Source organism: Sebastes fasciatus, chromosome 4 (assembly GCF_043250625.1).
Source record: "Sebastes fasciatus isolate fSebFas1 chromosome 4, fSebFas1.pri, whole genome shotgun sequence".
Classification (NCBI taxonomy): Eukaryota; Metazoa; Chordata; class Actinopteri; order Perciformes; family Sebastidae; genus Sebastes; species Sebastes fasciatus.
In genome coordinates this window covers 33677252-33703743 of record NC_133798.1, presented here as the reverse complement: position 1 = coordinate 33703743, position 26492 = coordinate 33677252, and the positions used below count along the sequence as shown (strand labels likewise).

Below are 26492 nucleotides of genomic sequence, written 5' to 3'. Positions count from 1 at the left end.
GTCTGAGATCCGGGAAGTCGTTTGTGCTGACCGGCCTGCTGACGAAAGCTTGAACTGATTTATATGAGAAAGTCTTAATCATCTTTGCCTCCTCCCCAAGAAATAACATGCTTAATCAGTAGAAAATGAAGGAAGTGGCTACTCATAAATTCAAACTGCAGACAATGACGGATCATTTAACTTGGCCGTGCCACCCTTGTTCTCTCTTTCATTCCTCCTTCTCCTCTTTTTACAATTCTTTTGTTCTTTTTTATTAGAAAGTTGATAAAACAAAATAATAAGAGCAATTTCAATATTTTATCTTTTTGAGGGTGTTGTCTTTTTGTAATCATCTTTCCAAAAAAAAACAAGAGCAAAAGTTTTCAAACGTGTGTTAGCATGCCTAGCTAACTAGTTACCTACAGTTGTAACCTATTACTTCTCAGGCCAAGAGCTAACAAGCTACATAATTATGTGGGCAAGTTACTTTAGACTACTACTGTACTATAATACTGTACTTATATTTATTTACACGTTTACTATGTTTCATCAACTGGTTGTGGATACTGACTTTTTGCCAGGGACCTATAAGCTTTAGCCTTAAGGCCTTTACACATCTGGTGAGTGATAAATAAATGACACAAAAATGTGAAATACTCGCCTGCAAATATTATATGTCGAGGGCTTTTATTGTGAAAGGTAAGAATGGAAGGAGTGGATCTGGTCTGCCCTGCCTTCGTCAAGGTTGAAAGGAGTAATAAAGTTTGCCATCTTGGTTCGGACTAAGAGCCTCCGTGTTGTTCTTTCATGAATATAGGTGCAACTCAACCCGTTCTGCACAACGTGATTGGGTGATGTCTTTATTTGCAGTGCGAAAGTTCAGAAAATCAACCTCGCTCCGATAAAAAAATGGTGCAGTATTCATGGCAAAAACAACAGTTATAAAAAAAACATTGACGTGCGAATTAATCACACAAAAATAAAAAACGCTACGGCCTTTAGTCTGTCTTTCAGTGTAAATTAGCATGATAGCCTGATGTAGCAATCAAATGCATATTTCAGACTCTTTGGCATTGTTGTTATTGTCAAATGAGGTGGAGACAGTAGAGTTTTCAATCAATGAGTTAATGTTAGTTAGCTAGCTAGTATAGCTAATACAATCTGCCAGTGAGAGTTGGGATTTTAGCCAGAAAAAATGACAGTCACCGACTTCAAATGCAAACCTTTTTTGTCAACTGCTATCTCAGGTCAAAGACCCATTGTTTCAAAAATGTATGTGTAAAATCTGCCACCGTTACTGTAAACTGCATACGTAGCACCATGCTAAATTGAAAATCTTAACAGGTGCAACAACAGTGATAAAAGGTGCTGGGCTTAGACACGGGTCAATTCTAAAATATTAATCTGAGAGGAATTGGTTGTTAATTTAACGATGGAATAAAATGAACCACACTGCTTGAAAATTGGAGTCTACAGTCCTACTAAATGATAATTAGAGCCCTCATACATGCAAATAAAATCCACCCTCCTCCTCCTCCTCCTCCTCTAAAATAAAATCCCATTTAAGCCGCGCAATAAACCGCAGCGCTAAAACCACCACGGCATTCCTAAAATCAATGATGTGTACTCAAAGTCAATTATCCACCGATAACTGTCGGTTTCCACACTCGTTAGTTTAAACATTTCCCCAAAGCATGCAGGCGGCTTTAACAAAGGGCTGCACCGAGCAAACACTCCCCCCCGACTTCAATCTCTCCCAGCGCCGACCCTAATGAACGCAGGTTTAAGGGGGCGATCCAGAGTCCTGCACCCAGTGAGTCAAAGCTCCCTGGAAGTGGACCGGTCGATGGCTACAACAGCCACCTCTGCTTTGAGTCAACACATGGGAACGGGGGTCTCTAATGAAGCTTGATATTTTCCTCTTGGCTCTCTGGGTATTGTCTGCAGTTTGTGGAGAAATGGCAGCTCACTGGAGACGTTGGGATATTGCGTTAGTATGGAATATTGGTAGACCAGGCAGCATTGTGGCGGTGTGTACACTGAAAAAACAAAGATCAGTCATTGAAAAGCGATGAATCATTAGAAAGCCACAGCTCCAATTATATCTAATCCACTATCAAACCACAGAGGGCAGCTGTTTAATGAAAAACAAACTCATGTGGAGTTTTGTTAAGGTCAGAAAAAAGCTGCAGCAGATTACCTCAGCTGACACGATGATTTCATGCAATGGTCAATTTTTCTTCTATAACATGTTTTCTTTCAGTCTACTGGAAAGAAAACATCCAAAATACACATTAAGGTGTTTATTTATATATTTGCAACTGTGGATTTCTCCTATATTTACCAAAAGTTTGCATCAGATAATGCCTCATTTGCATATCTAAACATAAAATTTCAGAAAACTTGTAATGCAAAATAATTATTGTCTTAATGTAAGTAATCAACTGGGAAGTGGTGATATCTATTAGTTCACATTTTTTGCAAAATGTATGAAATGTTACGATCCATATCTTTAAAGGCCATTTCCTAAAAATTTGTTTTTTCTCAGACTGAGGCAGAAATCTCCACTTCAGTATCACTTACATCCACCAAACTTCCCAGTTTCATTCCTATCTATATTCTGAAGTTTATTACACAGGGCTTTGTTCATATATCATTCATAGCCTGATTTATAGAACATTTTATTCCTAAAAACATGGCAAAAATTTATATTTTATGGCTGTTAATAGTATTTTGGATTTATGGAGTGATACAAATAACATGGCTTTATTCAATGATCAGATTTCTGTTCTGGAAATTTATGCAAATTAGTACATATTTAATAAGATAATGCCTCATTTGCATATTTAATCATAACATTTCAGAAATCTTGTAACACAGAAAATATTTATCCTAATGTTAGTAATCAACTGGGGAAGTTTCATGGTGATATTTATTAGTTAAAGATTGTACCCTCTTTAACTGGGGTGTCTCTCCTTCAGGCATCCCCTTTCTTTAACAAAGTCTGATGTTTTAATTAAAAAATTAAAAATGTAATTAAAAAGCGATTTTTTTTTCTGCAACTCAGAGCTCTCACTTAATATTTTTCAGAAATATTGAGAATGGAGGCCAAATGCACACACTTTACACACACACATACTGTATATGTATATACATTTTACATTCAGTCAATCACCTGTCAGGTGAGGAGGTGGAATAATAATGCAAAAGTAGTCAAATCTGTAGGATGCAGAGCGAGGAAGCACGCCAGTACAAAATTCACCCCGGCAAATAAATCTCCCTCAATTTGGAAAAAGGATGAAGATGTAATTAGCTGTGAACGTAGACTGGAATAAATAACTGCACGGTGTTGCACGGTGCGGTAGTCATTAATATGGAGCTTGTTCTGCTAAGTGGGGTAAATGGCTTCATAGTGATCATCGTGACTTCTGAAAATGGATGAGATACGAGTTTTAGTTTAAATCCAGGCGATTAAAGGAATTCATTTCTCCTAAATGTTCCTCGCAAATAAAATTATGCTGAACCCTGCTTCTGTTTTTTTTCTCACATTTTGAAAAAAAACCTCTTAAAAACCACTCCGGCTCTCAAAATGTCTCTTGTTAGAGATTAATCACACAGTGGTGAATAACAGTGACTCAAACTATACGTGAGCCACAAAGATCACCAGAAGAGGAGATGGAAAGAGCTCTCCATTCTTAATCGGCATCATACATTTCACCCAATTAACCTACACAGTTTTTCGTAGAAAACCAAATTGGATGACGCAGAAACAAAAAAAGAAAAGGTCAGTTTATGACGTGTGTTTCCTAATAGCGCCAAAGTGACACACTGAGTCTGAAAATGTCTAAACAAACAATCAAATCAATCTAAAAATGTGAAGCAATATGCAAAATCCTCTTCATACCAGACCCATTTCAAACCATTTTCCACCGTTATATAACAGCATCATATAAGGATGAACCCGTCTTGATTTACACGCCCATCAAGCCACAAAACGTTCCCCTCACCACGGGAGGGGGGAGGAAAAAAAATGATAATAATAGGCTTGTTTTCCAAAGGAGGGGAAGCGGTGCACTTCAGCTCGCAGGGAATGACAAATATTTACATGCGGGGCCAAGAGAGGGTCAGGCGACAGCAGCTCTATTATCCCAGACAGACAGACAGACAGACAGACAGACAGGGATCTTGATGTGGAGATGAAGCGTCATCATCTGCTGCTGGCTGTCAGGAAACTGAGACACGAGCTGATGTCCTTGTTTTTGTTTTTAGAAATGGTTCTGCATGTATGATTTTTGTATAAGTCTATTCATGTCTGTGTTTGATATCAACATTCTCTCTGTTTTATGATTAGATCAGAGGGAGATACGGTGCTTTTGAAACATTACTGTGAAATTTAAATTCAATCAGGCTAAAGTTGTATTTGTTTAATGAAAGAAAAGTGAATTAAAATGACCTTTACTGTTCACCTGATTTGCACTGACTGAACTTGAAATCAAATTGAGAAGGAATCTGCGGTTGTTTCACAGTGAGGAGTTTTTGATCCTACACAGCTGTCAATAAAACTTTATGGCGTGCAAGAACTTTGAGTGCCTTAAGACATGAAAGGGAAGACGGAAAGTACTGAGAGACGTACTAACACATTGTTGGCGTGGGATTTGTTGAAAATAAGAAAAATATAGAATATGAAAAGCTTTATCCGTAAAGAAAAGAAACAGAGAGATTGCAATGAGTGTCTCAAGAACAATAAATATATGGAAAATGAATTAATCTGAATTTGGAGTTGTAACAAACATAAACCGAGAGGAAAAATGTTGGACTTTGGGAAGAAAGATCAAAAGGAAGAGTTACATAACTCCAAAAAATAAAAGGGGGTTGATTTACGGAGGGAATCAGGTGCTGAGTTACTGTCACAGTGAGCTCACACTTCCTGTAACACTTCAGGTGAAAATGATAGCTTGAGCTTTTAGGTGATTCACTTTCTCAACTTTTTCATGTGCTTGAGTGACGTAGAGAGAGTTGTTCTGCTGGATGAGTCACTGAGAGGCTGCAGCTCTGGCTGTTCAGCTCCATAATCGCCCGGCCCTGAACTCAACTCCACGTTTATGGAAGAGAGAGGTTTGTGACTTCAGACTCCGTCTGTGTGAGTTGGTTTTAGGGTTGAGGTTATAATTTGGCATGTAGTTGTAATGGTTGGTTGTGTGAGGGTTAAAATATTGTGCATTTACAATATATCACTCAATTTGGGATTATTGCACTTCTGCTGATATGTGGCTTGATTCCAACACTTCTGTATTATTAAGTGCCAATTCGGATATATCAGAGCTATCCACAAAGTCTGACTGGATGATCATGATATGTCATCAGAGATTAAGGAAACATGCTAAATTGAAATACTGGCTTCTCTGACAACAATGCTACAGTCTGTGTGTTCTCCTTTGAAATTTCCATTCTGGTCCAGAACGTCCGTTTTTGTTTTGGATCAGTGTGGTCCCGTCCACGGCCCATTTCAACACCCCGTTGCCACATATGAAACGAATTTGCACAGCCTTCTGCAGCCATGCAAGCAAGCTAACGAACTGGATCAACAGCGATAACGTTAATGTTAGATTCTACCAGACCTGAAAAGCCTCGGCACGTCTCTCTGGTACGTGTTCAGCTGGGTTATCAAGGCAGCGAGTATTTGAGACACACAGTCGGTGCTGCTGGCCAGAGGCTAACGCCGTGATGCTAACACACCCTAACCGCTATTGGTCACACCGGAGGAGTGGACGGGCCACGGCGCCAATGTTTTGAATTTGGATTGCTGTTACCCATTTTAAAGCGCTCGCTGTCAGTACTACATATTGTTCATTTAATACTATTTACAAGTCGGAAAGTAGGAAATATGATAACTCCAGAATAACATGAATAAGGTCAAGGTCAGTGGCTGGGGAATGCATTATATCATAGACCGCGGAAGCAAGGGGGCCGGGGTGGCCATGGCCCAGGTAACTTTTGGAGTCTGGTATAATGTTTGAATGAATTGTATCTGTGTTTTAAAGCCAAACAATATTGTTTAAGATGTTTAAGCTTTATGTATCTATAGAAAAATAGCAAAATCAACAAAATGATTACCTATCGTGGGTGTGGCACTGTTCATAGTGCTGAAACTGAGTGAAGGACATCGATAGAGAGACAGACAGAACATGTCACTTAGTTCGGTTTCTTAATGCTCTGCTAGTGCTGTGAGTACTCGGATTCATAAATGTTTTCTTTGATTTTCAAACAGTAGCCTTGTGTTGTTGTTGTTGTTTTTGTTGTTGTTTAGCATTCCTGAGGCTATTGCATGGTTAAATCAATTTATTTTATTTTATGAAAAAACAATTTGAAACCATGTGCCCGCAGAGTTCAGTCAAAAAACAAAGCTGTTGGTCAAATGTTTGTTCAACAGTATTTAGTTTGTTTATGCACTTTAACATGCACCAACATCCCTCACACACACATGTTTACTTATGTGAATATTGGGGACATTACATCGACTTACATTCTGGGGACTGGGGACTGGGGACTTACCCTAACCTGAACTATAACCACTACTTGCCTGACCTTTACCCTAATCCTAACCTCGACCACTGACCCCAAAATCTGCTTTTCCCCAAATGGGAACACGGCTTTTGTCCCCAATTGGACAAGATGTCCCCAATGAAGTGGTCTTTAGTCTGAAATGTGTCCCCATAGGTGGCCAAAAACAAAAACAAAAAACACACACACACAGTAACCTCAATGTTTTTTTGTTTTTGTTTTTCTAAACAGAAAAAGAGAAGCACTGATTCTTTTGGCCAAATCCAGGATTTCAGAAAACAAACTATCAGGTTCCAGCCAACATGAACACAATGAAAAGCATGTTTTTAACAGAACAATTTGCATAACGATAATTGTTTTTTAGAACGGCTTGCTGGTTAAGTGGCTCATCACAGACCAATAAGGTGAAAATTCAGAAGACTTTCTATTCCATATTCAAGTGTAAAATGTCAATCACATGAACCTTACAGTAACATCTTAACTCCGTGACATCCGGCTGCTTTAAAGATGGAATCATCGGCTGACAGCTGAGGGAAACCCTCGGCGAGCAAAGAGAAAGAAAAAATATCACTCGGTACAGCACAAATGTGGGCTTCTAACAGAATCCCTCATCACAGGAAGTGAGTCACTTTGTTTGAGGCTAAAAACAGCAACCACGTCCGCATCACTGCAAGCATTCATCTCTTTGCGTGTGCTGTCTGTGGGTCATTCGCTAATCGCATCATGAAGATAATGAAAACAAATGGCAATATAAATGTGCTTTAAACCACAGTGATAGTCCCGACATACTGCACCAGCTCACAGTGTGGGGCAGCGGGCAGCAGACATAGCAGCAGAGCACCTGTTGTCACTCAAGTAGGGCAGTTATTGCACAGCAGGAACTAGTTTGCTCTTCAGGGGTGGTTGGCCATTACTGGGCTCGTTCTACATATCGCTGGAGGCTTCAAGTGATTCAGGAACTACGTACAACACTTCATAGATCACGAGCACAGGTCGAGCAATGCCCGCTTCTCTTTGGCCGGCCGCTGATGTTCTGAATTAGAGTGAAAACGCCCTGTGTGGCTCAGCCAGTCCGCCTTAATGAACGTGTGTGAAATTAACATGTCGTAAAATACAGGTAATGTGCTCCATGCACCGTGGTAGAGGAAAACACAAGAAAGGGGGAGGTTTTACATTGAGTTTTATATTGACCAGGGTGTGGTGATGGATCTAAATGTCATTAAATTGAAACAATTCACTTATTTGATAGTAAACTGAAGGTGTTGGACAGTTGATCAGAAAAAAACAAGTAATTAGATGGCGTCCCTTTGGGCTTCAGGAAATGATGATGGAAATTATTGAATATTTTCTGACATCTTACAGGGCAAACTATTAATCAGTTAATTGAGACATATAATGGGCAGAATAATCACTTATTAAAATAATAATTATTGCAGCTCTAACAAAATTATTTGGTCCCTGGATTTTGGTGTTAGAGCTCTCAAATTTGGACATAAAGTACCCTTATTTGTCTACTAAAAATTGCCATGTTTACAACATCTCCAACTATATCACATAATTAATTCATTGATAAAATACAAGGAGTTCCATTGTTACAACCAGTATGCGATTTGTACATGTTTAACAGGGAGGGATGGACGTGGTTAATTTCGTTCACCTGTGATGAAACCACACCACAGCAACTACATGCAAACAATGCAGCTTTGAGATAAGCATGGATCTTTTGCTCAAGCTTAAACATTTTCACGAACAAATCGTTTCCTCACTTCGTGCCGTACTGCTCCTAAAATTGACTTCACACTCATTCGTATCACTACAATAAATAAGCTTGTTTTACTCTATTTGCCAAAACCCGCCGGAGCTTAATCTTCACATTAGGTGTCCACAAAATGAAAACTTTTGAACTGGATAAGAAACTATCCGGCTCTGGGGTTTTATCACGACATCTGGATTTGTCCACTGACTGCAGGCCAAGCAGCTTGTTTGAAAAAATATATACTGCAACATGTGTTAGTTCATGTTAGTATTTCTGTTTTGGAGTGTTCTTCCCACCGTTGTCTGATATGGAAGTCATTCAGCACACTATGAGCAGGAAGGAGCCTTCACTGTCGTCTGCTTTTCATGAATATCACAGTCTGACGCCTGATGTCACTTATGAACAAATGGAAATCTCTCTCAAATACCACAACAGAACCGCAGTCCAGCGGGGCCGAGTGGATGGAAATGTGGGCAGAATGAGCTGCGAGTTTTTCAGGACCAGACCATTGTGGCTTTGGCTTCGACTGGAGGAGGAAACAAGGACACTCTTGTCCCAGAAAGAATTAAATATGGAGGCATATATACAGAGAGACCAAATAGGATGTTAATGCATTCCTCGAACTATAGAACATCGGTGAACAGAACTCTCTGAACAAACAGAGCTCCACTGAAATCTTCAGGGAGTTTTTACAAAACGCTGCCTCACTGTGTAAAGAGCTGACAGATGACCTAAGGAAATAGTAAAAGCATATGGCTAATGGTACTTTTAAATGTGCAAGTCACGCCTTGATTTTCTGGGCGATTCTCTGACTGGTACAGTTGAGTCCTGGCAACGGGGGCAGACATCTGACTCCCAGATGTTTCAGACGGCCTCTAATGTGCAGCCAAGACCAGATTCACCTAAAACAGCACACGGAGTCTGCTCCTCTCTTGTTTTGTCTCTTTGTCTCTTAATTCACTCCGTCGTTTGTTCTCTCTGACTCACGCTCCGGCCCTCACACATGCCTGGTTACAGTACATAAAAGGACACCTACTGCAGGCATATGTGCAAAACATTATACTGTGGATTCTTCTCCTTTTCTGTCTCAAACCATCTGCAGCTGACTCGTCTCTGCCTTGAGTTTGTTCCATTTTTCTCTCAGTCTTTCCCTCACATCAGCAAACCCACACTTGTGTAACTTCCAACATTTCTGCATCGGCTGCAAACACAAATCCGCCAGCCGATTAGACTGTTGTCAAGCTATTAAATAGGCGATATCAGTCGATATAAGCCCCTTAGATGTGGGTCAACAGGGGCCTACAACCGCCAATAGTAGGTTTTATCATCTACTCACATGATCACCGAAAGAAGATATAAAAGAACATGACAGTGACCGTAGTAATTATGACAGGAACAGAAGCGGAAGTCCTTAAACTTAACCAAGTGGGGTTTTTTTTGCCTAAACTTAAAGAAGTTGTACTTTTGTTCCCTAAACCTAACTGTTTCTTTGCCTAAACCTAAAGAAGTTGTAGTTGTGTTGCTTAAACCTAAAGAAGTTGTAGTTGTATTGCTTAAACCTAAAGAAGTTGTAGTTGTATTGCCTAAACCTAAAGAAGTTGTAGTTTTTTTGCCTAAACCTAAATAAGTTGTAATTTTGTTGCCTAAACCTAACTGTTTTTTTTGCCTACACCTAAAGAAGTTGTAGTTTGTTCTCTAAACCTAACGAAGTTGTAGTTTTGTTGCCTAAACTTAAAGAAGTTGTAGTTTTATTGCCTAAACCTGTTTTAGTTTTATTGCCTAAACCTAAAGACTTATTTGTGTTCAAAACGTAACGGTTCATTCAGTTTTACAACGTGTTAAAATGCGTTGCTTTTAAGTTTCACTCTCACTTTTACAACGTAGTAGGTGTAGTAGGCCCCTAATGACCCACATCTATGGTGCTAAGAGCGACAGATAGCGACTATTTAATGGCCTGATAACAGTCCAATCATGTGAATACACAACTTAAAAAGACAAACGTACAGACAAATGACGGCGCAGAAATTTGGTTAACCTGCTTGCATGCAGCGCACTGTGCCGAGCCTCTTTCAGACTGTAACCCGAGGCCTTTAGATTGTCCAGACAAGCCGGTCCGGTTCTGTTGTGGAGATGTTTGTCAACTGAGTGCATCTGTGTTTACAATTTATTTTAATACGATTCAGTCATTTGGCTCCTTTCATCAGTTGATTCACTGAGCCATGTGCTGCACGAATAGGATTTATGTTGGAGGGACAGACAAAGAAAGCAAGTCACAGATGATCTGTTTGTTTATGCGTGTGTTTGTTTATGTGTGTGTGTGTCTGGTTCTATGTATGGCGTGACAGCTGTACTGATTTGATATCCAAAGGCGTTCATTGCGTGTCTTCTGCAACGCTGTGTAAGCATTTGTAAACACAGAACTGTCAGAAGATATATATTCAAATGTGTTATCGATGACTGAAATACTCTCAACCGCAGCGGCTGACGAGGAGGCTTTTCCCATTAAGTATCAGCAGCTGACACATTCACAACAAAGATGTAAATCACTGCTGTGTGATAACAGTTTTGTCTTGTGTATCTCCAAGAAGAGACATTTCTGGAAGTCAGGGAGCAATCAGTTTATTTAAAGATTGATAGCCATGAAGGTTTGAAAACACACAATGGGTTTGGGGTGTTTTCTTTGGCTGTGAAATGTTAAATAAATAAACTGGCAGTTGCTGATTTGGCCTCCGGCTTATGATGAAGGCTGTTTAGTTGATGGTTCAACAGTGCAGAGCGTCCAGTTCAGGTCGGCTGGATCGGTCTGCACTCACTGTCAACGTGGCTGGCAGCGCTGCACTGTTTTCGCTTCAGTTTCTGATTGTTTGGTATGTGCACATTTTGCATCTTGACCACATGTGTCTCACAGATTTTTCAGGATTTTTGGTTTCAATCTCCTGCTTTTGAGTGCAGATGTGGACCTCAAATATGGAATCCGATTATGTACAGATGTTTTCAGGTGTGTGTGTATGCGTGGATGGGACTGTGGTGGGTTTGTGTATGTGTTTGCATTGTCATTACGGTTTTGACCTTTGCACTTCCTGCTGTTGACTTAATGAGTTGATGTAGGATTCTGACTGAGACCGATATATTGGTTTGGTGATGTTGAACCAACAACTCTAATCAAACATCAGCTGGTAAATATTTCCCAAGGCTGATATGAAGGAGGTGAGGAAGTGATTTTGCCTCACCCTTTCTCAACATACACACAAACCATCTAAAGTTCATTTATTCTGAGTTTCAGTTCAATCCCACGATAGTCTAAATAATGGTGTAGAAGTGTTGTGCAGGATGCAAACAATACAAGTCTATAAGAAACATTTATGTTGGGGAATTATTAAGTTCTCGTCTATATCTTTTTATATAAACAATGGATGAAATTATTACGAATTCTGCAGAGTGTTTTAGCGTCTTTCAGCTCATTGTTTTGTTTTTACAGAATGTAACTATACTGTTTGTTTTCAGTCTCATTGTTTTCATCGACACCGCAGCCTCAACATCCAACTTTACATGCCAACAATAAGCAACTAGCTGCTAAACAAAATGGAGCATTTAGCAGCTAAAGAACCAGAAGTCTACCTCAGGACTTAGTGGAGACCAAAACGGAGCTAAAACGAGAGTGAATTTTGGACTTATATGTGTAGGATCACCAGAAACGCGATTCCTAATGAATAATAATAATGATGTTCTGTGTCTACTGAATGCTTAGTTAACCTTGTTAACTGTTTGCTGACGAGTTAGCCACAACAAGTTTATTTGATGATAATATATCGTGTTTACCCCCTATAGTCGCAAAAAAATCAATTATTGCTGCTTTAGGTCATCTAAGAGATCTTAAGAGTTCTTTTTAGTCAGAGAGACTTTTGGTTGCCACGGTTTTTAACTAAGACGACTTGCACATAAAGTGTTTTTATGCAGCTGTCTCAAAGACGAGCTTAATATATTGTAGGAAAGGAAAGTAATGCATTCAAGAAAAGTCTTCATTAAATCAGTACATATGTTTCAATTTCATATTTGTTAACAAAGAGGATAAGGATCATATTATATATTGTTATAACAGAGATTAAATGATTCATTTTTAAGATTGTTATTATGATCAAATGTTGTTTTTTGGATATGTGGGGTTTTTATCCAGTTATTTGTTTTCTGTCCGACCACCAGGTGTATTTAAAAGTGTGATCAGTGACTATATTTCACTAGTATTGGGAAGTGTTGTGCGTTATAATAAGCCAGTTATGCTCTAAAGTAGTAATCTTTCAAGATATTCAAGATGATGGTCTAAAATCAAGTCACTATATCTCACTGAATGTTATTTCTTAGGTGATTGTGTCTTAGTGTTAAATACTTGGTAAGATTTTTACATTTTTGCAGTGACTTTACCAGCTGTGGGCAGTTAAGACAATTAGTCTGGTGATTCTTCTGTGATTAAAAGCACATGAAGTAATTCCTAAAATGTCTCATGTTGACTCAGTTGTATGAGTGCGTAAATGCATTTCTGTTTGTGTCCTCCAACTCACGCACCGCTGAGAACCAAACACGACGTGCCTTCTTCACAGCAGCCTATAATCTGCTACCAAACATCTCTGTGATGCATTCATCTCCTCGTCAACCAGCGAGGACGACCGATGACACAACTAGACCCCGTCACCACTGTGAAACCTCAATCTCTGCTCCTGTGAGAGCTGCCTTGATACCAGCGGCTGCCACCATTACAGCGCATTATCAGAAGGAGATAGGAGCCAAAGTGCGCTGCATTTTTTTTGGGGGGGGGGGATGCTTCATGTGCAGATGAAACAGGAGGGTTATTTCTTCCTATCATGGCTATTATTGTCAGTATGTTGTTTGGGTGTTTGGGTGTGTGTTTCTGTATGAATGTGACGTGTGTGTGTGTGTGATGATGGATATGAAAAGTGTCGTCAACATGGAGATCATCTACAGCTCGGCACCACCGGCTTTAATATCAACATGAGACTGTGTGAGACTGTCTGTATTAAACTTTGTGCTAATAATAAGCCGTGTGGTAACCGTTGCATTATTTCAGTACAGAGTAGACACATTAGTTACGTTTCTATTCAAGTCCCTACACAGCCATGGTGCACCCTCGCAGGTGTTTTCACTTATTTTGTCAGACTAGACCTCTCCTCAGGACTGCGTGGATTTGAGCAGATCGTGCTCGACATCTCAACACAATCAGTCATGTTGCACCCGGGTTGGGTCAAAATACACCTTCAATAGCCTTTAAAAGTAAAAAAAATAAATAAATAAAAATCGGAGTATCTGAGAATCTGTGCTATTTCCTACTATCTTCTATCTTTATGCAAATACATCGAAGTGGACCTTACAAGATACAAAGCTAATCGAGCACCTGTAACCCTAATAGACCTAAATCAAGAGATTGCATTGCTGCTGCCCACTTTAGATGTTTTAGTGACTTGGTTGCAGCCAGTGGTCGGACTGCTGCTACTTGCCTCATTGGGGATGAAGAGAGCGAGCTGCTCTGCCTGGAGCTGCTCTGCCTGGAGCTGCTCTGCCTGGAGCTGCTCTGCCTGGAGCTGCTCTGAGGAGTCGCCATTCTGTCCGAGGCCATCTTACTTCAGCTCAGCACCTGAAAACACAAGACATTCAGCGTAAACCTCAAGGTCACAACACACAAACGTGTCTTCCTTTATCAACTGATTTTCCCGTCAAATGTGAAAAATTGTCACAAAAAAATAGCGTCAAAGGTGTTCAATCAGTCACTTCCTATTTAATACTTTCATACATTACATATAAACATTCAACACACACACACTGTGAATACAACACACACACACACACACACACACACTGCATCCTCCTGGCTGTGTTGCTTGCCACTGCAGCGTTATCCACTACAATATCTCCTTATTGATCCGCCTCCAAGCATTCTATTCTTGTCTTGTCTTTTTTTCCTCCAAGTAATTTAATTATCAATAAACCTCACTGTTTTAAATAGCTGCAAGCCGCTGGTGTGCCAATGGAATAATATTTCTTATCTTCTAATTTATTGGCTGACTGCCAGCCAGTGACTCTCGTCCCTACTTTGAGCCTGAGCAAAAGAGGCTGACGCTCTTAAGTGCCCGCAACTTTATTCTGCCGTTTTATTGATGTATCCCATTTAGATTAGTCCATTTTCAATCGGGAGAAGCCGCAGACGCCCTCCCGCCTGAACTACACTCTAATCCTTTTAGTTAATGATATCCTGCAGTGGTGTGGTTACAAATTTCATGTTTACCGTGTGAGTGTAATTAGCAGGTAGTTACAAAGTGAGACTGTGCCTCTCTCACGCACACACACACCCTCCCGGTGTCACGGAGCAGGTTTCAGCTGTAGCGCCCTGCTTTTTATTAAATGCCTCCAGAGTGTTGTGGGATCGATAAACGTAAACAAGAGAACTCAAAGATATTGAGACTAGAGGGATGTGTGATGCACGTGGGACATCACTGGTTTGATCCCATGTTGGCCTGCTTTTTTCAGTGCCGCAGTGTTCGAGCCGAAATGACAGAAAAACTCCACCATCCTTAGGAGATGGAGAGGATCAGGCGTAATAGAGGAAACACCGATTCTTGTTTTACCGTTTGCTTCGATTGCTCCGAAACTCCCCGAGTTACGTAATTATGAGCAACGAGGGAACTGTTTGATGATGGATGAGGATGGGTTGTTTGGGGGGGGTTGGGTGACTGAGTCAGTGACTGTGATTAACGGATACCCAGCCGGATGAATAGGTGACGAGATAATACAGATAGAAAGAGAAGACGGGAGAGAGCAGGGGGAAGAAGATGCAAGGAAAGGGGGAGAGGAGGGGGTCTTTTAACTGCAGTCTTGGCATCGCTCCTCCAGGGCCATTTTCAGAGAAAGCATCACAGCGAATCAGAAATTATACCAATACTGTGCCAGGAGGACCACGGGAGTCTGGCAGAGAGCACCCAGTTTGGAGGGGGGAAAAAACACACATCTACACACTGTGCAGTTAGAATAGAGTCAAATAGAATACCATAGCATGAGGGCTGATATAATTGCACTGTTAGATTATTACAATAGAGGCGTAGATGAATTATATCGGCCCTATAATTGAGCTCAGGGTCACCGCCAACGAGACACAAATCCAGCAGATTCCATTACATGTGCCTCCGGCTCGTTACGGCGCTCTTCTGTGGATTACCATACAAATGGAGATGAGTTGTCCAATCAGGCAATTCAGTCCTGAGCACTTAGAGTGTGCCACTAAGTGCCGTGTTAAGGGCCATTGCACTGAAAGTGATCTCTGTCATTCTGCAGTGAGTGGCCACCGACTGCAAAGCGGTGCACGAGGGAGGAAAACGAAAAGGCATTTTAGCAAAATGTCAAAGCAGTCTTGTTTCTTTTACAGCTTCCTGGACTGATGTCGTTTTGGTACAGACAGTGCTTTGTTATGTTGTAATCATGCACCTTCTGTCATACTTGCCAACCCTGAATTTTCCCGGGAGACTCACGGTTTTCATCGCCCTCTCCCGGTTTCCTCCCGGGGTCACAATTCTTCCGTATTTCTCCCGATTTATGGCAATTTTCCCACTTTTTTTCCTTTTCGTTATCTCAACCTGTTTCTGGAACTGAACATAGTGTATAATCCCTACTGTTTCCACCCGGACGACAATAGAGCTACACCAACTGTCGTTTCCCGTCGGAGGAGAGCAGTCTATGCTCGTGACACAGTTTGAGCTCATGTTTAAGCTGCGCTCATCCCAGCGTGCAGATCCCAAAGTTGGGCTTTGCTCGACGCAGCGAAAAGCCGTCTTGGCGCGGCGCAAGCCGTTGGAAATAACGGGTTTTAGAGTGCAGTGGTGCCGTTGTCGTGTTGTGTCTGAAAAGACCTTCAATAAGTGAGAGACAGAGAGGGAAATGGAGTGAACTATGAGAAAGAAATACTCAAGCAGGTGCAAAAATAAATAAAAACGGATGAATAGAGATTCACACGCCAAGTTCACACCAGAGGGACGAATTATTCAGTTTTCTTTCCTGGGAGTTAAAGGCAAAATCCAAAGTTTAACATTAAAATGCTTTTGCAGTGCACTTATTATTTTGTTATTTCCATTCTTTAAAAGTCACCAGAATGCAGGAAACAAAGTCTCTGAAACTCTGATTTTTCTGGGGGAGGACCCCCTGCTTCAGTTTTGAAATCCTCCCTTTTTTTTAGGGTCTCACGGTTGGCAAGTCTGCCTTCTATTCATTCTAAAGCTGTATTTCCGTGGGGCTGCAGGCACCGCTGTTTAAACATCCCCAAGAGCAGGAAGGCTGCAAGTGTTACAGAAATATGAGTTTCCGAAGCAGATGGTCAGCTTTGACGGCATCCTGGCTAATTTTCTTGCTGGGGTGGACATTTCTTTTTATGTCTGGACTGAAACCCGAGCGGCCCTGTGGGTTTCCCCACTCGGTTGCCGTGGAGAACGTGTCGGTTGTAGGTGAGCTAAACAAAGGACACCTCTGTCTCGGCCTCATGTCACATGCCGGGTAAAATAACAAGCACTCAGTACTTTATGTCTGTGTGAGGGAAATTGCTCCAGATTTACTGCAGCACTTGTATTCATTCTTTGCATGTGTGTCGAGGGGGATTTAAATGTTGTGTGTGTGTGCGCTTGTGTGCATGTTTCTGTCACTTTGCACTTTTCCAGTCATGTTTCATGTAATGTCTGTCTGTAGTTAGTCACGCCAACTACTGCATTTCACACGAGAGTCATCTCGACCTATTCTTATCTGAGCTCAGTAGCTTTTATATATTTTGGCTGTAGCTCAACAGCTTGGCCAAGGTTGAGCAGTTACATAGTAAAGGGCCTAAATAATGAGCCAGTGGTTAAAGGCTCATTCAATAAAGAACCAAAGTGAAACCATGAACTTCCAGGTTCTGTTACAGGAGTAAAAAAACCTACAACATCCCAGTCCGGTTGCACCAAACGGCCTAAGAATGACACGGTAATTTGTAAATCATTTTGCATGCAATAACAACGCCTTTGTTGCTTTTGGCTTGTCATGTTTAGGGCCATGTCTGTACTGACTACAATGCAAATGCATCTGCGTAAATAAGCTACGCTCAGAGTAAGTCCAACAAGCACAGGACTTTCAACCAGGAGACCAGTGTTTGTGTCTCAGAGTGTTGTTGAGTTATTTTGAAGTGACGTTAGTGATGTTTATGATTGTTAATGATTGTTACGTTGGTTACGTACGTATTTTACTTAGACTATGTAGATATTTTAAGCCCAACCATGATGTTTTTCCTAAACCTAACAAAGTGCTTTTGTTGCCTTAACATTACCGCAACCTTTTCGGCATGGCACACAAAAAGCCGTTTCACAATGTTAAGCCTGTGGCGTATAAGTGACACTTGAACACTTAAAATCCGTTATAATGACACGTGTAAATGTTATTTATAAGCCTTCTCATGAGATTGGTTTGAACATCCAGTACTACAACATAACCTTTCTGTGGTTCACTCCATTTGTCTTGATAGGACAGGGCCGGCAAATCCCAAATTCGGATTTGGAGCCCCCACCGACGCCTATTTCTGCAACGCTAGGGTTAGGGTTAGCTAGCCTCGTAAACTGCACTCACATCAGGCATCACAATGGTTTTAAGACAAAAATTAAGATTTTTATTTTCATAAATAATTGTATTTATTACAGGGGTGAAAAGTGTATTTTTTGCAGAAATATGCCTTGAACCGGTCCTGTGACGGGATTAAAAAATATATTAGAATACAATATAATATCATTGTTTAGATAATATTTCTGTTTGAGCTGCTTTCGATGGACACCATTATCCACCAACCCAAGACCTCTACTGCATGATTAAATGACCCCAGTTTGACAAACTGAGATATGACAATGGACTGTCACTTGTCAATCTAAAGCACACAAACTGTAACCACAGCACACCTTCTTACTCCCCCCCAAAAGGTGAAGATAAGGATTGTGTAGGATAAGGGAGATAATTGGAGCATAGTGTTTTGAATGCTAACAAATTGATTTTTGTTTAAGTTTGTTAAAATCACAAATAGCAAGTATTTCATTTCTTTTTCTTTTTTTTTTATGAAAGACAGAAGCAGATGGAACAGCAGCAAGAACAGACGTAACATCGGGACTTCAGCTCCCTATTAAACTCAGATAATGATTATTTACATTATATTTTGTCAGCCAATATTGTACAATCCTAAAGTTTGACTTGTGACAGACAGACTTTTAAATTGACATTGTAGCACCAGAGTTATCCTCCCTTTTAGTCCCTGTATGCTTGTTTCTGTTGTAGGCCTCATTCTTAACTAACAAATAAAAGGAGACTAATGTACCACTCAGATTTCATTGTCCGCTAACCTCATTGTGTGTGTTCTCCATAACTGGAGATTCACTGGTTAAAAATATGCTTCCAGCTCATTTCACAATATTCTGTGGTGATGCAGAATGCCTTTTGCAGATTCTGTGCAAAACCACCAAATGAATACAAAAAACTGGTCTGCAGAAAACAAAATACCAAACCACTGTGGCTTAGCTTCACCATTGTGCCAGAAGCAATGAATTTCTGTTGGACAAAGACAGAAGAACTCTGAGGAAATCGAAAGAAACAATTGAAGCCACTCACCATTTTTGAGAGGCCAAAACCAGCTTGAATCAATGTGTTGGAGTTCAGGACGGAGTGAGTCAGGCTGTGTACTCCAAGTTTAATATCCTTGTTGTTTCAGGAGTGCCTCATTGTGTAAGCGATTCCTTATGGTTTGGCTTTAGTTCAAAACTGCCAGCGTTTATGGACGAAATGCTTCTTTTCCTGCTGCTCTCCTAAACTCACAAGATGAAAGCATCTAAGCAGCTGTCTCCGGCCTTTGGCCTTTAAATACGGTGGACACGCTCTTCATCGGCGACTCGGCGGTGCCGCGCTGCTCGCGTCCTATCATTGAGCTGGAGACTTGGTTCACAGGAGGAGACAGTGGTCACAGTGTCACCACAGAGCTGTCATGTAGCAGAGCAGCATGGGTACTGTATGGGTGGCTGGGTGGGAACAAGCTGGAAGGAGGCTGTGCCGAGCCGTGGACCCGACATTCCCATCCCACACACACAGTGGGCTGGCTCAAAGTGGGCCCTTGTACTTGGACAGAGAGACCCACACAGTGCAGCAGATAATGCCTGATGTTAACTGCTGTCTGGTGAGTCAACCATTACTACTACTGAAGCTACTTTTACATCATCCTACTTACAACCTGAAGTTATTTCAGGGTTAGTACAGTACACAAAATATCACGTAGTAAGATTTCTAATGGTCCAAGTGAAATACCAACTCAGAATCCAGGCAGTTAGTGCCATGCTTGATCCATTGAGCTACCCAATAATCAAACATCATATAAGAGATTTATCCCAAGGTAATGTGCTAGAGTTGCTGTTAAAAGACATTTAGGTTGTTCAGTAGAGTATAACCTGTTTGAACAATGATGTAAAGGGACCATAGACATGGGTTGTGGCACAGGATATAGTGGAACAACAGTTTTGCAGATGTGCTAGACTGAATATGTCTGGCACAAACCAAGCCTATACCTACTAGGGCTGCAACTAACGATTATTTTCATTGTCGATTAATCTGTTGATTATTTTCTCTATTAATCGATTAGTTGTTTGGTCTATAAAATTGGGAAAAATGTCGACCAGTGTTTTCCAAAGCCCAAGATGACGTCCTCAAATGTCTTGTTTTGTCCACAACTCAACAACAAGATATTCAGTTTACTGTCATAGAGGAGTAAAGAAACCAGAAAATATTCAGGATTTTGACTTCTTTTTTCTTTTAAACATTACTCAAATTTAATAGTTGACAACTAATCAATAAATGGTTGCAGCTCTACTAGCTACTGCCTCAACCATGATAATTCCCGATGAGAAGAATTATTACTGTTTGAAAAAAGTGACAATAATGTGTACCAACTGGGAGCACAATATTGAATATTGTGATGCATTTGATAGTCTAAATTAGGCTAACGTAATGTAAGGTAACGTAACTTAAGATAATGTCACGTGAGGTAACGTGCGCTTAGTTGGCAGGAGTTACAACCCGTTTGTGTTTTATCCCGGCCTCCTGATGAGGTTTTCCACTTTTCAGTTACTGTTTCCTGTTTTATTTTGGTATACTAACCGATCCTCTCGTTTCAGAAAGCTTCACTTTCTGCCCTTTGTTCGTTTCCCGCCTTCCTGATTAGTTTCACCTGCCTCATTATTCTCACCTGTCCCTGATTACTCTTCCTCCCGCGTGTATTTAGTCCTTGTGCTCTCTTTGTCTGTTGCCAGTTTGTTTTAGCTCTAAATGGTTAGAGGTCCGGCATTCTCATTTCCCAGCTCTTGTGTTTGGACCTTGTTTCTGTAGTTTTGGACTTAGCCTTTGCCTGTTTGTTTTTTAAGTTAACTTTTTTTTAACAAACATGTGTACTGAACCCTGCCTTGAGTCCTTGGTCTGTTGGTTTGATGTGGACAATGAACTTGATAATTTTATCATGAAAAACATAAAATACCAACTTGTCCATCAATTGGTCTCTTCTATATAAAGCCAGTCAGACATTGGAAAGACATATTTGTTCTCACCAGACACAACAGTCTTTCCCGTTATCTCCGTGAGTCTAAATGCAGCACATTCCACAGATAACACTGGCATGGGCAACTTATTTTAGGTTGGGTTGCCAAGCTGACAATCTGTTTGGTGGGCTAACCAAGTTACAACCATATATTCTTAATGATCTGGATGGTTTGAACATTAGCAACATGGTCAGCTTTTTGAAGCCCCATGTGTTCTCCATAAAGTCTAGCTTGGTTTTTACTTTTAAGCTTTAGCCTTTTCACGCCTCAGATTGACTCTTAGTACACTGAGCATGTTTGTGAGTGAGATTTGTTCCTTTTAGCTGCATCAAGACACTACAATTTGTTCCTTACCTTTCTCAAGTTAACTGGACGGCAGTTTGTCTGTCCAATCTGCTACTAGAGAGTTTTGCTGTATGCAAGCACATATTTCTTTAGGTTGTGTAAATCTAACCAAATGAAGGTAACATTTTTAGTTTTTTTTTAGCTTTTTATCTAGCAACATCTGGTTACACATTCACACAGATCCAACAATTAGTGAGTACAACCACTACTCTACAGCACTACATGGGGTAACTGGGGGTCAGTGCCTTGCAGTGGCCCTCTCGCATTTTCCCAGCCCATCCAGGGATCTGAATGACCTTCTGAGCAAATATTTTGGCCACAAGCCAAACCCTGAGGCTACCATCACTCCATTCATCGCTGGTGAACATTAAACTTACACTGAAAACTGAGAAGAATGTAAAGACAAGGGCTGATAACCAGCTAAGGAACAGCTGCAAGTACAATTACAGTTACAGCACAACAGTTCAGTTCGATAGTAAATAAAAAAGGGACCTCCTTCAAAAACCCCAAATGTGTTTGACGCACGATATGTTTAAAAGTCTTCACAAAGAACAATGGTGAGCTTGTCAGTTTTCTCTGCAGAAAGTATCACCATGTCCAAAGAAACTTCTCGAACTACTCCAACTGTATAATTCACTTCTCTGTTGGCCATTCTGCAAAATATGGCACAATAATACACTACTTTGTTGTGTTACCGCCATCCTCGGACGTTGGGAGCTCTGCCAGATGTTGGCATATTAAGCCATACTTTGGTGAAAAATATGAGTGTTTAGAATATACGGAGATGGATTAGTAGATGGTGATTAGAATCAATCGTAACTGACGTTAATTAAAAGTGACTACAGCTGGTTTCCTTTATAGAAGATGAAACAACGTTTTGAAATCAGCTTTTAAACCTACAAAGGGGTAAATGTTTGACTTAGACTGCAAATCACATTAATTCTTGAAATACTAAAAACATGTAACATACTGTAATCTTTGCCCTTGGAAAAATACACGTTAAAACTCCATAGAATATTTATACTTTGAATACTAATGAAGACTAATCCACAGTGCAAATACATGTAATCTACTGTGAACCATGTTAAAACTTGATATTTGATATTTTTGTCCCAAGGACATTTAATGAGTCCTATATTAAAACTAGAATGGCACTCGGAGAGCACAGACCTCCGCCCCCCTCTCTGTGCGGCAGCAATCTTCCATGTGTATTTTTGTTTATGTTGTTCTCTCTCTGTCCCTCTCTCTGCAGGCAGAAGGAAAGAGGCAGGGTGATGCGTCATCAGTTACACTGCGCATGTCTTAAAGTCTGTGGTGTTAATGCATAGTCTGAGCGGAGTTATTGAAAAAAACTCCCAAAGCCGGATCATGATCCAGATTGCCACCAAAATCTAATGGATTGTTCATTGTGCCACACCCCACCCCTCCAAAAAATTTCATTCAAATCCATCACAGACTTTTGGAGTAATAATCCAAACCAACAAATAAACCAACGCCGGTGAAAACATAACCTCCTTCCTAGGCTTTCGGTCTTGGTGGAGGTAATAACAGCTGCACCACCTTTTAGCCTCCCCTGTGCCTACATCCGGGTCTTCAGGTGGTCTGTCAGAATAATACATCCATCAGATTTGACCTTAATCATTTCTGACACTGGTTCCACCACTGAAACCACTGACAGCTCCCAGTTAACTCTCCTAATCACTACATTTTCTTTGCATGAGAGGATGTACGCAACAAAAAACACTGGAGCTTGACTCAGTCCGCGTCATCACGGAGGGCTGTTGGAGTTCTTAATTTTGCCTTAAATACACACATTACCATATTCTACAGCAGCTCCACTGTAGCTCTGTGGCTAATGATAGAAAAACAATGTCAATGTCTTGACATGTTTCCAGGTGATGGTGACAGGGACCTCAAGAGCATCAAGTTAAGTGTGGTACACCGTGACGTCAGGGATAATGGAGAGTGGAGAGGAAGCACCGTTTCCATATATATTTTTACTACGAAAAGGGGCTTTTCAGTGATTTGGAAGGAGATTGAAAGAGGTGAGAAAAAAGTGGAGAAGAATGTGGGAGAAAGCCGGTAACAAAGCAGCGCTGTACAAAAACTCCTGTTACATTAACGGCTCTCCAAATACAGTACAGGGTTTTTCAGAGTAAGAGTTTTCGTAGCGAAATATTTCTTCAACAAGAGAGTTTCAGGTTACTTTAAGAGTACAGGGAGGAGAAAAGTGCTACTGGAGCTGGGAGGTAGTCTTGCTTTATTAAACTTCAGTAGGGTAAACAAACAGTATGTGGTCATAGTAGTTTTATCCTTTCTTCTCAACTCCCCACTATCAAGGCAAAAATATCCCAAAAATACAGAAATGATTGCTGAAAACGGCCCGTCCATGGCGCCATTATTCAACCCACTGGTCAATCATTTTAGCTAAATGATGTTCAGGTACCAGGTTAATTCCACCTGGTTTGATCCATTTGTAGTCTAACTCTAACACCTTTTAAATTACTTTAAATGTGAAACCAGACATACTACTACTTCAACGTATTCTCATACAAAGGTGATATCTTCAAAAAAAATGCATTACTCCTTTTTCGTTTATTTTCCTACGAATGTCAAACACGTGTCAATTTCCGCTCGTTACATGCATACAGTCTTTTCAAAATAAACGTCAGTCTTCAAAGGTTAGGTTTAGGCAAGAAAACGACTTACTTACACTTAGGAAAGATTAACGTGGTTAGGATTAGGCAAAAATAAATTACTTAGTTAGGTTTAAGTACGTCAGTTAAGCGACAAATTTATCAACATTGACTTATGGTTTCACACGGGACACGGACGCTGTTCTCCTGGGCAAAAGTCCGTTATGTTTTTAACGCGTCCATCCACCCCAACCTCCTCCCTTCGCGACACTCACCGCTCTTTATATTTCCTGGTTCACGATTACGTGAATTACACACAAGTTGATTTTGTAGGATATGTACGAATTACAATGCATTACGTTTCTTATAGGTATAGCTACAAACAGCCTGACTACTTCAACGTCAACTTCTTCAACTTTATTATCCCGCAGATAATCTTAGCAGCAAAGCATTAAAAACACATGAATGCAAACATGACAGCTAACAACATAATTACCAAATAAAGAGTGCATTGGACTGTATTTATATAGAGCTTTTATCCAAACACTTTACAGTTTGCCTCTCATTCACCCATTCACACACACACCGCTGGCAGCGAGCATACCACGCCGCAGGAAATAAATTGGATAATTAAGACACACACCAAATATAGAGCCAAATAAAGTGCAGCTCTAGGGTGAAAAGTCTTTGAAATGCTTTGGGAATAAAAGACTTGTGCGTTCTATAACCTACAGTTTATTGACAATTGGTTACAATGAGTCATCTTTTTCTTTTCAACACATTTGCTGGGGTGGGTTGAGACTTAGAGCCGTAGATAATAACAGGAAAGATGGGTGAATTAGAGGTTACTGAAAGTTTCTGTATAGGGATGGCACAGGACTGAAATAGTTCCACTGATAGTTTTGTGAGATGAAAGTGTGAGAAACTGGTGGGAAAGTGAGGGCGGATGCGTCGAGAAAGTATTATAATGTCTCCTTAATGGATCATTTAAGTCTTCCAGACTCCATTTGGGAGAAGGAGAGAGCCGGTTACCGTTCAGCGTCTGTCACCGTGCCTCTACAGAGAAGACGGACTTGCTTGACATGTGAAATGCTCCCCCAGCAGTGTATCTGACAGCAGAACCACCGTTTTGCTCCATTGTACTTCTGTCACTCATACTGCACCCATCCACTGTTACCCAGGATGTATAGTCAAGGCGTACGCAGGAAACAACTCACTTTGGTGAACTTGATTTTCTTTGCTCTTTTGGAGTTTACAGAAACCAAAGTTTTCTTTCTTTTTCAAGCAGCAATGAGGCGAGACGATAGACTTTCCTGCAAGTATATTAAGAAAAAAAGATACACTGGAAAAATAATTTTCCAGCATTTGTGCAATTTAAAGCCTCACAGGTGTTTTCAGTTAATCTGGCTGATTAGACCTCTTCTCAGGACTGTGTGGGCCTGTATAGACAAATTTAGTGACATCTTCCTGAGCATCCTGTTAGCTTTGTTGAACCTGTTAATTACACCTTTTATTATTCTTATTGTTAAACGAAGATTTATAACCTAATAAATTCCCATCAAAGCTCCACCTGCCTTCAACTTGAGCAGAGGTCTAATCAACCAGATTAACTAAAAAAACACCTGTGTTGTTGTACAGAGCTAATGTTACCAGTAGTCTCAGCCCCAACATGATAACAATAGCATACTGTACAATGCTTTTTCAGACCCACATATAGCTATTCTTAAGACGTTTACACACCGGGGACATGACGAATAAACAACACGAAAATGCGAGATACTCGCCTGCAAATATAGTGTTTTTTACTGTGAAAGGTGAGAGACAACCTTGACAAAGGTTGAAAGGACCGATAAAGTTTACCGTCTTGGTTTGGACAATAGGTTGTATATAAAAAGTGGACATAGTCATCGTGATGTCAGCCATTGGTTTGTGGACTGCTGTTTTGAAGCCTTGAGTTCGGCATTTTGCATCGCCATCTTGTTGTTTTTTTTACTCTAAATGGGACCATAATTTACTAAATGAACATCATGCTGTATTGAAAAAGACTTGAAACTAGCAATTGAGACAATAAACTCATCTTTTTGCAACCAGAGGAGTCGCCCCCTGCTGGCTGTTAGAAAGAATGCAAGTTTAAGGCACTTCAGCGTGGGCTTAAGACCTCGGAGTTCCCCACTGGTTCAGACTACAGAGCCTCAGTGTTGTTGTTTTATAATCCTTATAAATATAGGCCCAACTCAACCTGTTCCACAAAGTATGATTGGTTTGATTTATTTGCGGTGCGAAAGCTCCAAAAAAAAAAAAAACATTACTTTTTGCTGCATAATATTCCCGTCCTGTGTGAAAGTATTCATGACAAAAACAGTTAAAAAAAATATATTCACATGCAAATTAATCGCATGAAAAAAAAACAAGAAGAAAAACGCCCCCACCCAGTGTGTAAAGGCCTTTAGCGGGGCATACAGTAAAAGCACTCTATAAAACGTTTACTAGAAATTAGGCCTATTTTTGGTTTTGTCTAGCATGCCATAATTGTCCTGTTGTCTCTGTATGCACCAGTTTGGGAGATGAAAACTTTAAGTCCTTCCT

At 40.5% G+C, this 26492-nt stretch overlaps 1 protein-coding gene across 6 annotated transcripts in view; it reads right to left on the bottom strand.

Moving 5' to 3' along the window:
• insc (INSC spindle orientation adaptor protein) overlaps positions 1-26492 on the bottom strand; it is a 63425-nt gene that overhangs the window by 24702 nt on the left and 12231 nt on the right. Inside the window, exons 1-3 of one of the 6 annotated variants that reach the window (XM_074633770.1) lie at positions 18959-19367; positions 13882-13940; positions 13804-13836 (exon numbers count right to left, since the gene is read on the bottom strand). In XM_074633770.1, the coding sequence (XP_074489871.1) occupies positions 13804-13836; positions 13882-13922 (74 nt within the window). In that variant the 5' untranslated portion in view covers positions 13923-13940; positions 18959-19367. Of the gene's footprint in view, positions 1-13803; positions 13941-18958; positions 19371-26492 lie in introns of those variants that run through there. The other 5 variants (XM_074633768.1, XM_074633767.1, XM_074633769.1 and 2 more) reach the window with 5 other exon arrangements.